The following is a 14,879-nucleotide window of genomic DNA, read 5'->3' on the forward strand; positions in this document are numbered from 1 at the left end:
GGAGGAAAGAAGTAATGCTAAATACGGGATGCTGGACTGGATGTGGATGTCATGAAGTGTCCCGAGATGTTTTTTCTCGTTCAAGCACTCTGTGTTAGCTGTATTTTAGTTCACTGCATAATTCACTCCCCAGGTCATTTTAGAAGGAACTCGGGAGAGAGGTATTTCTAACCTCCAGAAATGTGGATGACAGTTTACCTGCTGAATCTCTTGCCTGAGGTTATTTACAAAACCTTTTCTTCTGTATTGAAAGCTGGCTTTTTAATGTAGCAATTGGTTTAGTTTTCTGCAGCTAAATGTTATGCAGAAATAAATACAGTAGATTGAAATTCTTTAGTACAGAGTAAATGGTTTTAGTTTATAGTTCTGTGCAGTTATTTGCTTTATTGTATACTACATGTCTTTCTAAATATTGATATTCTGAAATTCCATCAGCAATAAACCATCAGAATGAAATACTGGCTCTGTTGAAATCAATAGCAAAATGCTTATTGACTTCTTTTGAATCAGCATTTCACCCAGATTATTCCAGGTACAGAGAAGAAATCTTTGTGCTGTTCTATGAATATCTTGGGACTGGGAATCTTCTTAGGTAAAGTCACCATGACATTTGTAACTAGTGCTTCATACCATGTAAACTAAAGAGGTAGGCATGTGGTGAAAACTTTTGTCTCTTTCGACTCTTCTTTTTTCCCCCCTTTATTTTAATATTAATACTCTTACTGGTCAGTTAGTATTTCTGGTTTTATTGTTTGACAGATTCTTTTCAGAACTACCTTCAACATAAAGCACTAAATATAAAGCACCAAAAGAATATTCTGTACTTTGTAAATTATTTTTATTTCCTGCTGGTCTTGGGAGGCATGTCAGTTTTCTCCAGATATTTAGGCTGCATAGACTGAAAACATCTCTTCACTGACATTCAGCCTGAGGACATCCATGGAAACTTTTTTCAGACCTGGAACTCTTCTATTCTTGCATTAATTGGAAGAACAGTATGTGCTCTATTTTGTATTTAATTTAGGTTTATATTTACCTGTGATATTCTTTAGTCTGCTTAATCAGTATCATGTCTTGTCATTATTTTTTGTATGGTTTCTCACAGTGTTACTTGAGTTCTAATTCCCCACCCCCTGCTCACATTTGCAATTTAACCGTAAGAGCCCTCAAAATGTTAAACATCTCACTGCATTTAATCACTTTGCTGCTATCTTCTTCGTGGTATATCAGCTTTTCAGGAATTCTTAGGAGCAATTTAAATCTTGGATTTTTTTTTGCTTGTTTAGCCTTTTTGCCTATTCATCATGAGCTTCTCCGAAAGGATGCTGAGCTTTCTCTTTCCCTTATCTTCTTAGCATGTTCTTGTGTACCTCTTTCAGGCATCATAGTAGTGCTTTCATATTGACCGTATGAATGCAGTTACATAAAAATTGTTGACATTAATATGGTGACTTTTTCAGGGAAATGACTATACTGTTCTAAAAAGTAAACCATCTGAGGTTTTTGCTTTTCAACAACTTTGCCCAACTTAATCTTATTTGCAAACTGCCCTCATTTCTGCAAGGCCATGATTTGCTAATGGAGAGTTATTTTTTTTTACTTACTGCAAGAAAGGAGAGCAATTTATCATGAGATACTGTATCTACTCTTTCAAGTATCTACTTTATATTTTAATCCACTTTGTTAATGAAATCCATTATATGGCCTTTGTCTTTGTCCCCAAAGCTTATTTGTCCACAGTAGCCTCTTTATTGTGTGTGTGTGAGGTTGTTTGGGGGTAGGGGTTTCTTTCTTTGTTTTTTTGTAGTTTAAATTCAAAATAGTAAATGTGTCATGGAAGTACAGCTTTGTTATTTTACTAGTTTAGGCACAATAACTGAGCTGTGAACAGCCCTGGCTTCTCATATTTGTAGAATATGACTAAGCATATTCTCGCCTTTCTGAGTTGGAAATGTACTGCAATTTCACAGTTCAGTACTTGTAATAGTCTTTTAACTTCCGTGCGTACTGTAGCACAAGTACCAAATATTCACATGGACAAGGGCTTATTAAATTTAAGAGAATTTTTCATTTGGCCTCAAATAATTCCCAGGTTTTCTTGTCCCAGATACATAGGCAATGTTCTATTGATTTGTCTTCTTCTAGGTATTAATTTTTATGACTTTAGTAAAGTTAGCATTTTAAGTATTTTTATATAAGCTCAAATGAAATAATCATTCTCAATGTTTATAAGACTTGTGCTGCTTTTTGCAGTCATGAAATGTTTGAGTCTTCACTGTTTGGGTAGTTTTTTTTGAGACAGCCGATGGAAGGAACTTGAAATGCAGCTTGTCTTGCTGACAGCAATATTTGATTTGTATTCATTGCAGGCTGAATACTTGCTAAGGGTAGCACAGCAAATAGGTCTGAGGTTTTGTGTCATAACATTAAATGTTTAGCTACTGGCTTTTATGGTATATTAAATTAATGCCTGCCTTCTAAACAGAACTTTATAAAATACATCATTACAAATTTGATAGATGCTGAAGTACAAGATGTTTAATGGCATGGTAGATCGTTTGAAAAAAATGTTCTCACTTTTACGTTCTAATAATTAGGAAGCATCTGCCAGTGCATTAAACAATGAATTTAAGTAAGTGACTTCCATAGCTGCCTTCATAAATCATGGATTCAAGGCATTTGTTATTGGGAAATAAATTTCTATTTGTCAAGTGTGCCTACTCAAATTTTATATTCTAAACTTGGAGTGATTCCTTTGTTCTGAGTTTGTCCTGCTAATGGCTTCATTTTATTCTGTTTCTATGTCATGTCAGCAGCACTTCTTCCAATGTGCTAACTAGACCTACTAAACCATGCAAAAAAAACCTCTGGGCAACACAAAACCTTTTTTTTTCTTTTTAATAACTCAGCTGTACAATTCTAAAAAATACAGATTTATTCCAGGATATAGTTACGAAGATTAAAAACAGTACAGCAAAGGCTAGTAAGAATTTCGGGTCCACCCTTTTTTCTGTGCATTCAGTTCTATTTTGAATTTTTGTTCTGTCCTTTTGGCCTCTGCCTTTCTATAGTCCCTTTTCCCAAAAGACTGCTTGTTTTTAATCTCAAGCGTTCATTAATGGAAACAAAGACCTGAGAAGAAGATAACAAGCATATACCTCTTTCCCTTGAGAAAATTCTGGTGTAGATTTGAATGTCCATCATAGTGAAAGTTGCTAAGTTAACTTGTAGAGGAAAACAAAAAGGAATTTGGAAAAAGAGTTAAAGAATGTAACTAATTTTCCCTTAAGTAATGTATGGCAGCCTGAATTTTGCTTTTATAAAAATTTGATGAGATGTTCTTTATCCCGTGAGTAATGTTAATATGTAATACTGTGGAGCAATAGTATTTGAGGAACTTGAAATATCAGTATTTTAGAGCTTTAGATCATTGAAATGGTATCTTATTATAACAACATCAGCTGGTGAATTACACCTAAATTTAAACAGAATAATAAAACTGTTGCTGTAGTGATAATATACTCCCTTTTTACTGACTTAAATGTTGATACTTTATGTACTTGCATAGTTTGGTATGTAAAACTTTTTAATAAAGATTATCAATTTTTCAGATTTTATTCTGGGTCACTGTGTCACATAATGACAAAATCCCAAAGGGTATAAAAACCCTGGACATATATATATGTGACTGTTACATGAAATGAAGTAAAAAATGGGTTATAAAACTGATGATAAAACTTCAGAGTATTGGAAACAGTTACGTATTTGGCACAAGTATGATTTTCTTTTTTTTATTATTAAAAAAATCCTAAATGCAAATATCTGGAAACAAATACATTATTACAAATATGACTGTTGCCCCTTAATGGGAGCTGTAGCTTCATTCTCTTGTGTTCATGTTTTGTCACTTAGCTGCCAATCTTTCTCTCAAGAATAACTCAGTGTTTACTAAGAAGTGTAATTTAAAAGGAGAAGCAGAGACCCACTTTTGTACTTGAGAAATAAATATCTAAATTTATGCATCTGTTACTTCATACTGTGTTTACTCAGATACCTCTTTTTAAAATAAGTCTTAAGGTTTATAAATTAATGTACAGGCTGTGCTTCAGATGGTCCTAACAGAAAAACATTTTGGCAAGGACGACTAGCATGGTTTTCCTCTCTGGCATGTATCTAGCTACTCAATCATATAGACTAATTTTTCATGCTTGATTTTGCATGCTGGTCAGGCCTACCTGGTATGTCTCACCTTTGTAGTTAATTAGCATTTAAAAAGCAGCATTCCAAATATACAGATATTTCCCCTATACTAGACAAGTTTCTCTGCTATTGCAAATCCAAAAAGATGACTTGACTTACTCTGGAACTTGTAATCAGTGGTCAATACAAAACCCGTAGCTGAAATAACTTAATGCATATTTCTGAGCTGTGTTCTATAATTAGAGGCACTATCCAATTTGCTTGGGGTAGGTAACTACATCAAACACGGGACTATTGTCCCATTCCCCTGTTGTTGTTAATTGAATTGTGGCTTTGGTGTAATTTGGGAAGACACCTCCTCTTGCTTCTGCTACAACGTAAATTTTTTTTTTAAGTTTTTCACAGCTGTTTAAATTCAGTAGTCTGTTTTGGACTTAGTGTCATAATTAAGCCTCTCTTTCTTCACTTCAGCCTGCGATGCTTTGACATTCAGGTCAAACTACCTTTTTTGCCTCACAGCTTGGAAATCAATTGAAAGAACGCTTTGAAATTTCAAGAGAGGAGGTATTACAGGTTCTGACTAAGAAATGGAAAACATCTTTGAGTTCATAATATTACCCAAAGCAATAGGTGGTTATGGTGAAGGCTATATCTAAAATAGCTGTAATTTCTTTGTTAAAAGAAAATATTACTACAGACTCAGGAAAATGGAAAATTCAAGATACAGATATTTTCTGGATATCGAGAATAATATAAAACTTCACTAGTGTCAGATTGTAAACCATGATTTAAACAAAAAAAATGAGCTCAGCTGAATGGGCATTTTCAGCTCTTCTGTTTCTGTAAGGGAAACTTAGGGGCAGTAGTTGTCTTTCCTGTGTTACACCATGACCATGTCTTTGTCAGCATACCGGTGTTGTGAAGATTATCACACTTCTACAGTGTCATGGACAAAAGGACTCAGGAGACAGGGTGGGGGAAAAAGAGTTCCCACCCTGAACTTAATAATGGGAAAAGTAATGTTACTTAATAATGGTCTGGTCTTGTGGTTTTTAAGAAAAGCAAAGAAGCAACAGACAAGCTAAATGACCAGTTACCTATATCCCATATTGTGCTTAGAACCAGAATGAGGGCAAAAAGTAGAGGAATATTTTAAGAGTTCAGAAAATAGTTCTTACTAACAACGTGTTTATGTTTTTTTAGGGGAATGCTGTTCAAGAAAAACATCTCACTCTTTTGTTTCCTAATTAGAAGTATCCTAGTTTGGCTTCCATGTGTTAAATAAAAATTCTGTACTCCAGAACAACTATTAACAGTTGAACTTTAGTTGCAGCTTTTCTTTCATTAGACTCAGTGGCTTGGTTGTCCAGCTGTAATGAAATGCATGGGAATGTCAATTTTCTCAGAGATTTTTTTTTTAATCTTTCTTAAGTTGATTAAAATGTGGTCACGTTGTTAAGCAAAGCAGCACAACTGCATAAACTCCATTTCCTTAGGCAGCTAGGCTAGCCTGTGTCATGTAACCAGACATAAGCTGTGAGACGTAAGCTGTGTCATGTTACAGATATTCTGGAATTTTTACCTATATTTCTGTTTAAGTCTCTTATGTGGGTAGTGTGTGTTGTAATGCTCATTCAGGGAGAAGGCGTTTATGGCATGCCAATCTATTAGGTAACTTGGAAATTAAGTACTGTAAGGTTAGCAGTGTTTTCTTCCTAATGAGAGGTTAAGTTCTGTTTTGCATTTGTTGTTTTGATTTGCTTTTTCTGAAACCCAGAAAGTAATGATTTGTTGAAGGATTGCTGTATCTTTTGTCTTTTTATTATTTAGTAATTTATAAATGTGGGAAAAGTGCCTCAGAATAAATTCTTATCAGTGGCTTGTATAAAAGCTGAACAGAGCTGCTGACTGATTTGTTTGATAGCACTTCTAGACACCCTAAATAATGCAGTAGATCTGTAAAAGCTGTGTAGGGACAACCAAAGCATCAGCATAAACTAGGATATGTATGCTATTTCAAATTATACCAACTACCCTTTACAGCCAGCTAGCCTGCAAAAGTAGGCAGTGTTTCTCCACTTTCGCTCTCAGGCTGGGAACGCAGATCAGATTCTGTCCTCGGTGCCAGATGACTTTGTGGAAGGCAGCCAGGACAGCCTATTCCAGCCAGCCAGTCCTGTGAAAACTGGTTGCTGTCTCTGTACTCTGTTTTGGTTTGGAGCAATGGTGAGCACAGCAGCGAGCTCAGACACAGAAAATGTAACTCATTCACTGACTTAATATATGAGCGAATTAAGGAGTCTGTGTGAGATTGTGTATCTGTATTATATAATTGAAAGAAAGCAACATTAAATATTTCTTCAATAGCTTTCTAATCCATCTGTTAACTCTCCTATCAGAAGTGGCTGACATATTGTTGTGGTTTAAGCCCAGCCGTAAATCACTCCCCCCCCTCCCCCCCAGCTCCCAGAGGGATGGGGAGGAGAATCAAAAGAATGCAACTCCCACAGGTTGAGATAGGAACAGTCCAGTAACTGAGGTATAACACAAACCACTACTGCTCCCACCAATAATAATAATGATAAGGGAGATAACAAGGGAAGAGAATACAACTGCTCGCCACCTGCCGACCAATGTGCTGTGGTATGGAATACCCCTTTGGCTAGTTTGGGTCAGGTGTCCTGTCTCTGCTTCCTCCCGGCTTCCCCTCCTTCCTGGCAGAGCATGAGGCTCAGAAAGTCCTTGGTCAGAGTAAACATTGCTAAGCAGCAACTAAAAACATTGGTGTTACCAGCACTGTTCCCAGGCTGAAAGTCAAAAACACAGCAGTGCACCAGCTACTAAGAAGGACAAAAAATGACTGCTACTGCTGAACCCAGGACATATGTTTTATGGTCTTGTTTAGTAAGTTATTCTGAACACCTGCACTAACTGTTACACCAAGGATGCGGAAGCAGGTGTAAATACAAGGGGTCCAGTGTTGATTTTCTAGATTATCCTGCTACCAGAGTGAAGTACTTGAGTGTAAGTTGAGAAAAATCACTAAAAATGAATAGTTACCAGTTCTACTAATTCTGTCTAATCCTCACTGTTTCCTGTGTGCATCTTAGCTGTTTTCTTGATCTTGGTCTTATTTGCCTGTAACTAAGCTAGATTGGATTTCATGTAGAGACACTGTTTAGAGAGATTGCTTTCTAGGAATATAATAAATGAAATTTTCACCAGAGTGGCATTCTGTTGGTGTGTATTTGAGTTGAAGGTGTTCATAGAGGTACTAGCTGTCTAAAAAAAAGGTGTTTATTCTGAGTGGTTTAGTATTAAATGAAAATATTCCTGTTTCATTGTTAAGTAAAATGAAGATCCCTTAAAAAAGAAAATGCTCAAATAATGGATTGCACATTTCTTATTATAGTCATATATATGGTCATCATTTTTCTAGAAGCATAAGTTCATTAATTCAGGATTTCTTTTAGCAGTGAGTTTAGATTTACTTTGTGTTTAATACTACCTTAGATTTTGAAGTAGTTAAGCATCATTTATGCATGTGCCTTTTTATAGCTGGGTATCTACAGTAAAAAAAATTGCCCTATTAAACTTTTGGACATTATCCTAATAGTTGGGCGTTAATACGAGATTAGAGTAGTCATAGAAATAGAGAATGGTTAGGGTTGGAAAGGAATTTAAAGATCATCTAGCTCCAACCCCCCTGCCATGGGCAGGGACACCTCACCTTAGCCCATGTCAGTCAAGGCTCTGTCCAGCGTCATTTTAAACAATGCCAGGGATGGAGTATTTACCACTACTTTGGACAACCTGTTCCAGTGCCTCACAACCCTCACAGCAAAGAATTTCTTCTTTATATCTAACGTGAATCTCACCTGTGTTAAGTTTAAACCCATTCCTTCTTGTCTTATCACTACAATCCTTAATGAAGAGTCCCTCCCCAGCATCCCTATAGGCCCCTTCAGATACTGGAAGAAAATCATGCTAATCCCGGTCTTGGAAAACACCTAAAACTCTGATGTGAGAAAGAATGTCATGGGGCTCATTCTTCCCATTCTAAATTGAGAGAAAAGAACAACTTCTTGTAGCTAATATATGTTCTTGGCAAGATTGATGGACTTTAATTGAAAAAGGCCATTCTGTAGGCTTAATCGTAATTAAGTAATCCATGGCCTTCCATAATGTTCCTCTCTGATGACTTTCACCCTGAACGTTAATGTAGTAAAGGAAGATACATTAATAGTATTTATCCTATTGGTATGTAATTCATAATTCACTCTCTTTGGGGCATACAACTAGTGTGTTGCTTCACCTCTTTCCATATATATTAGCTTGAAATTGTCCTGTTTTCTCCATCTAGAGGTTTCTTCAATATGCAGTCTAAATTCAGTTTATCATTAAGAAGGATAATAATTATAATATTTTTTTCTGATTTCGATTCATTTCCAGTATACTTTTTTATTAATTTGTGTCATGTGTTGTAAACTGAGGGCAAGTTATTTATCATTTATCCAAAATGGTAATAATACTTCATGAAGTAGCTTTGTATGTTATGCTATTATTAAACCCAGCTTAGTTTCATCAGCTCACTTCACCCTCATATCCTTCAGGTACATACTCATAGAAAATAAAAATTATGGTGTTTGTTTTAGGTGTCATTTAGAAATCGTGATTCAATTTTGATGTTGATTACTCCACAATTTGATTTGTTGACTTAAGAATTAACATACAACTCACAGAGGCCTTATTTCCACTTACTTTGGTTTTGGTTTGTTTACATTACATTAACAGGAAAGAGCACGGGTTACACTTAAGTATTTTACTGAACCATGACAACTATCGCTTTTGAAGGGAAATCACAAGCATATGCTGTATTTAGGGAAATCTGAACGTGTATTACATGATTGTTATCCTTGACTGTCCTAGTGAGGGATTATATGTATTTACCATCTGCAGTTCAGTAACACTGAATATTTAATGAGTTTATGAATAGCAGATAAATATTTAAGACAGTTTTGTAAAAATGTGCATGCATCGAACAACTGTTTGTCACTGCCAAAAAAAATGGCCTGATCTGGGGACATGATTATTTTGGTTAGCAACTCTAATTGCTTCTGTGGAATCAGACTTGAGGTAGGAGAATTAAAGTTGGAAAAGGACCTGTTGTGCAAAGTGTCAGTCGCTCATGCTTTCATTCCTCTATTACTCCTACCAGAGTGGTATTTGCTGTTGCATCCACTGTGTAGCTGCCCAGCTGTTCTGCCTAAACTGTGTTTGCATCTCTTCTGATGGACTTTACATCTTACATGGCCCTGCCTCTTGTGCCTCTAAAATGAAAGAGAAATACTTACATGAATTTAAAACATTTTCCTAGAGCATTTGGAGCCAGATAGAGTTCACATAGCTTCCAAATATTAAATGCATTCAATTTCAAAAAGCAGAAAAAATAGCAAACCCATAAATCTTACTTTTCTGTGTCATAATACTTTGTAGCTTCCAATAAAATTCCATGAGAATATGTGGCTTTGCATGTAGGTCACTCAGCAGCCTTCCTGCAAAAAAAAAGTAGTATGAAAACAAAGAAGCCTCACAAGGACCAAATCCTTTCTTTTGGCTATACAGGTCTAATTTTAATTAAAAGCTGGTGTGGAACCATAAAAAAAAAAAAAAAAAAGAAAGAACAAAACTGGTTGAGAACTGTTGAATAGCTAATTTATCAAAATTCCTTAAAGAAAAAAATCCTTAAAAAAATGGTCTTGAAATATATTTTGGTTTAGGTAAGTATGAGCTACAGATGGCCATGAATTTCAAAATTTGATAATTTGATGATTCAGTGGCCATTGCAGTTTACAAAACTGGTGTGTGTGGGTACATTTGCATAAATATGTATCCTCACAAATATAATCTATTCTTAGGTGACTTCACAGTGTTGTCATATGCCTGTAGGGAAAGACACAAGGACAAATGCCACAGTTGTTACCATTCTCTCTTCAAGAAAAGGTGTTTGCCGTAATTTTTGTATGCCGTACTGGTATTCTGTCTTCTGAAAACTTCTACTTAGATTTTTGTCTTTTTGTCTGTTGCTTAGAATGTAAGCCTGAAAGTTCCATGTGGATAAACCACATCCTGTAATTCCTCCCTTATTAGAAAAGGGGTGAGGTACTGTCTTAAATTCAGGTGGTTCACATTATATTGTCAAATGCAAAATGTTTGGGGTATCCTTCATCACTGGAGTGGTCTTTCATTTTCTGTACTCCACTACCATCATTCTGACTCATAGCTTAGAGGACATGCACCATGCTGCTGCTTTGAGTATTTGAAGAACAATGTCTTGGGGAAGCAATTTAAGGAGTCTATTGATCACACACAGTTATATATAATTCTAGGTAACTTTAAAGAATGATCTCTCTAAGGACATTTGTAATAGAACAAAGAAGTTGGTAGGTTTTTCTGTTTTGTTTTGTTTTCATTTAGAAAAAGCAATTCTGGGCAGTAAACATCTGCTTTATTTGACATTTTAACTAACTGGCATTTAACTACTGCACTCTAAGTTAACCGAAGATGTCTTGCCTTCTCAAGTAAAAGTGAAGCTGGTTTGGGGGGGGGGGGAGGGTTTTCTTGCTTATTTAAGGTGGCTGTTCCCTTTGTATTTATCCATTCCTTTTCTCTGTCTAGGGACAGAGCAGAAGGTAACAGTTGTCTCTTACTAGTTTTTTAATGTTTCCAGAACTAGATCAGAGACTATCCACTTCCTTACAGGCAAGGCTATGCCTTTATCAACTCACACTTAAAAGAAATACAGTTACAACATTAATTCCTATGGGACATTTAGCCATAACTTCATATTCATTATCAAGTTTTCAAATTGCAATCTCTGACTCAGGTGTTCCAGGCAGGTTTTGTGTTTTTCAGGTTTCAGTTTGCTTGGGTTCTGTTGGTTCAGGTTTCAGCATTTGCAACACCTGTATGTAGTCCATGTTTTTGTCTTTATACTGAGTATCAAGTGGGAGCTAGGACTTTTTATCTGTTACCTATTTAGTAGTAATAATGAGAATATCTTTGTTTTCATTACTTTCTCTTCTTAAGGTCTTCATTTTTTTTGAGAGACTGACTGGTCTTGTGGTAAGTTTTGTAGCTTGAAAGCTGTTCAAACAGCTTCTTGAAAAGCCTCAAATGAAAAAATTCTTAGACAAATAAGCACATTTTACATCATGCAATAAAACTAATTATTTTGGAAATCTAACCAACAGGCAGGCAGAGATTTGTGATTGAGAATGTCTTTCCAATAACTGTATCCTTGTTCTGTCATTGTGATACCAACCCTCCTAGTACATTAGATCTTACATTACATTAGATTGCACCATACTGCTGCTGTAACATATAAAAACCTCACCTTGTCAGGTAGGCAAAACTAAAGTTTTTTAGTCAGAATATGATTTTAAAACAATCCATTAACAATCTGATCAATTTTTATAGCTGGTCTTTGTGGTGTTTCAAGTTTGAATTGGAAGCAGTTTGCATGTACAAGCACTGCAAACTGTGTTTAACTGTTGCAACTTCTGGTCACCCTCAGTTTGAGGGAGGATTTTTCAATCAGTTTTTCAGTCAATTTTTCAAGTGTGAAATTTGCTTGAAATGTTTAGAGTTGAGAGCATATTTGTTGGCATTTTTAAAAGCATCCTTAGTGTATGTGTTTGACAGCTAGGTAGTTATAGGATCATAGAATGGTTATGGTTGAAAAGGACCTTAAGATCATCTAGTTCCAACCCTCCTGCCATGGGCAGGGATGCCTCAGTCTAGACCATGTCACCCAAGGCTGTGAAACTGTTCTGTTTAATTAACAAAATTCATGTAGTTATTTGATATTTCCAAGTGAAACTATAAGCCACACAAACATAAGTAATATTTTAAAATTAAGTTACTATGCTGAGTACTGAAGACTAGCACCTAAAATGCGATTCCACCCCAGTGCGTGACAAATTTCTGTCATCAGAAGCAGGAGCATAAAATTTACTCTTTGTGGAGGTGAGACTCTTCCTACCTATTAGGAGGAAAACTAAACAATTTCATGTCAGTAAAGTATTCTGAGTAAAGGAATGATTTCTCTCTATAGTCTGCATGCATATGCATGTATGGACATACTTGGATTCTGCTCCTTCAGTGATGTTCTGGTGAATTAAATTGCTACCATAAAGAGAAAGAGAAAAACAATATACTTCAACAAAGTAGAAAGCATATCAATAAAAATGGTATCTCTCATCTAAATGTTTTACTAATGCAGAAGGCATTTATAGTCTTAGAAGTCATGTGACAACCAGTTTTATTAATCATAGAATTATAGAATAGTTAGGGTTGGAAAGGACCTTAAGATCATCTACTTCCAACCCCCCTGCCATGGGCAGGGGCAATCAGTGATACAATCAGTATTACAATTAGTAATCAGTACTAATAATGTTTTCTCTTCAACATAGTGTGTATTTCTTTAGTCCCCAGTGTGCATTTATATACAATTTAGAATGTGTGTAAAGAGTAGTAGTGATCATGTAGAAATGCATATAGGTACTTAATAATTAAATAGTGGTCCTAGACCCTATTACACTTTTTTGATGAAAGGCTCAGTTATTTTGGTTCACTGTATATTTGGTAATCATTGTAAGCTTCAGACTATAACTTGGTGCTGTGATAGTAAGAAGAAATAGATGTTTACCATTTTTTAGACACAGTTGAATCCTGCAAATATATATGTTTGCTTACATGTATATGTATGTGTGTATGTGTCTATATATATAGGTGTCTATATATATGCATATGTACATATATATATAGCTTTAGCACTTATTATAAGTAATGATAGAGGGTCCCTATTTGCAAGACTGTGGTCACAGCTGAGTCAGAGTGCAAGCATTTTAACTTTGTCATTAATTTTTTTTAACGTAATATACTCCTATTTCCTTCCTCTGTTTTATAGATGTGTATGTGTATATATATATAGCCTTAGTGATATTTTTAAGGAGCCCTGCAAAAAATCAGGAAATACGGATTGGCTTGTCATTTCATACTGCAGTGAAATACTCTTCTGAGATGAGTGACCTTTATCTTCTAAAGAAAAAAGATGTCTTCTTTGAGAGATGGAATCTTTAGATACATGAAGTTCTTGCTCAGTGTAGCTTTGAATTGGTTATTTGGGCATGATATAATTGAATTTTGAAAACAATAGATAACCATATACTGAGTGAAAACTTTTATCATATCTTACAAATTACATGTTTTGACAGTGCATCAACTGGATTTTAACCAGTGTGGATGAAGGTATTCTTTTGTATGCTGGAGCATTAGAGTATTTCAAATCTGAATTGTTCTGAATCTTGACAAAGATGGAGTTCAGGCAGAATTATTCAGCATAAAATTAATTAAAGCAGAGCATATGAGTTAAAAAATAAACTGACAAAATTCTAAATCAATAAGGAGGGCAAAACCTTTCTTTTTTCATTTCCTTGGTAGGAGTGAGCATTTTCTTTTAATTGGGGTGAGAATTGTATTTGTGCCTAAGAACAATACATATAAATAATACCTTGAGAACATGGATAAATTTAATTTCACATAGAATGGTAAAACAAGCTAATCTTTGTTTGTAATTGTAGTAGGGGAAAAGAGAGAACCTTCCTCTTCTTGTACATGTTTCCAGTCTGTCAAGGTTCTCTTCCTTTGTTTGCTCTCATAGCTAGTTAACAATAAGCACAAACAACTTCTGAATAATATGCTGTATGTTCTTAGTAATAAATGCATAAAATAAGCTCACTGTCAGTAATTATTTTTATTAGGCTATGTTATCTTTACATTTGGTATTAATATTGGTCATTGCATTTACTACAATTCCATATAAACAAGCTATTTTATGAATTAGGATTTTTTATGGGCAGAATTGTACGTTTCTGGAGAAAGATGGAATACTTTGTATGAAGAAGCTTCACTCAATCTAAATAAGACTAAAGTACAATGAAATTTTTAAAGGCAGGGTTCAATTTTCATTTCTATAAAAACTGTGCTGAGACATGTCCTTCATTTCATCATCTCCTGTCTCAAAAACTTTATCTGCTGAGAAAATAAGCGCATGTTCTTTCTTCTACAATAGCAGCAGTGTGAAAGAGTCCAGCATAATGCACCCCTGATGAAACATTACATTCACCATATATATGTGCTTTGACTAAATACTCTATTTTTACCAGCCCATTTTACTAAACATACATAATCTGTGCTGTTACTTGTAGCTATTGCTTTCTGTGTTTTTCTGCAAAACAGGTTTTATTTTGATTCTCAAATATCCAGTTGTGCTGTTTTCAGTGAATTTCTTTGTTCTAAAGAGGATTGATTTTCATTTTTATTTTACAGAGTTACATACATGGAAGCAGTCAGGCTCAGTTTGTTGCGGAATCTCATATTATTCTTCTACTGAGTATCCTTCAAACTGGTGATGAATAGAAAAAAAAAAGCAAGCTGAGGCACAGTGTCCTGTTAAATAAAATTGCTCTGGGAGTGAATACCATTGAATTTTTGAGCAGGTATTGTATTTTGGCTTATTTATTATATGTTTAAATAAATATCTGGTATTGTTGCTGTTTACGGCCAAGTACAGCTGGCATTGTTTTTCACTAATATGGACCTTGTTGTCTCTTTTA

General features: G+C 35.1%; 1 protein-coding gene across 3 annotated transcripts in view; it reads left to right on the forward strand.

Moving 5' to 3' along the window:
* TUSC3 (tumor suppressor candidate 3) overlaps positions 1–14,879 on the forward strand; it is a 116,671-nt gene that overhangs the window by 79,560 nt on the left and 22,232 nt on the right. Inside the window, exon 7 of one of the 3 annotated variants that reach the window (XM_061370871.1) lies at positions 14,593–14,656. The exons of the other annotated variants lie outside the window; for them this stretch is intronic. Coding sequence (XP_061226855.1) covers positions 14,593–14,656 — 64 coding nt within the window. The remainder of the gene's footprint in view (positions 1–14,592; positions 14,657–14,879) is intronic. 3 annotated transcript variants of the gene reach the window in all.

Source organism: Neopsephotus bourkii, unplaced genomic scaffold (genome assembly GCF_033783945.1).
Source record: "Neopsephotus bourkii isolate Nb327-2 ecotype Australia unplaced genomic scaffold, CSIRO-AGI_Nbou_v1 NB_168, whole genome shotgun sequence".
NCBI classification, from domain to species: Eukaryota; Metazoa; Chordata; class Aves; order Psittaciformes; family Psittacidae; genus Neopsephotus; species Neopsephotus bourkii.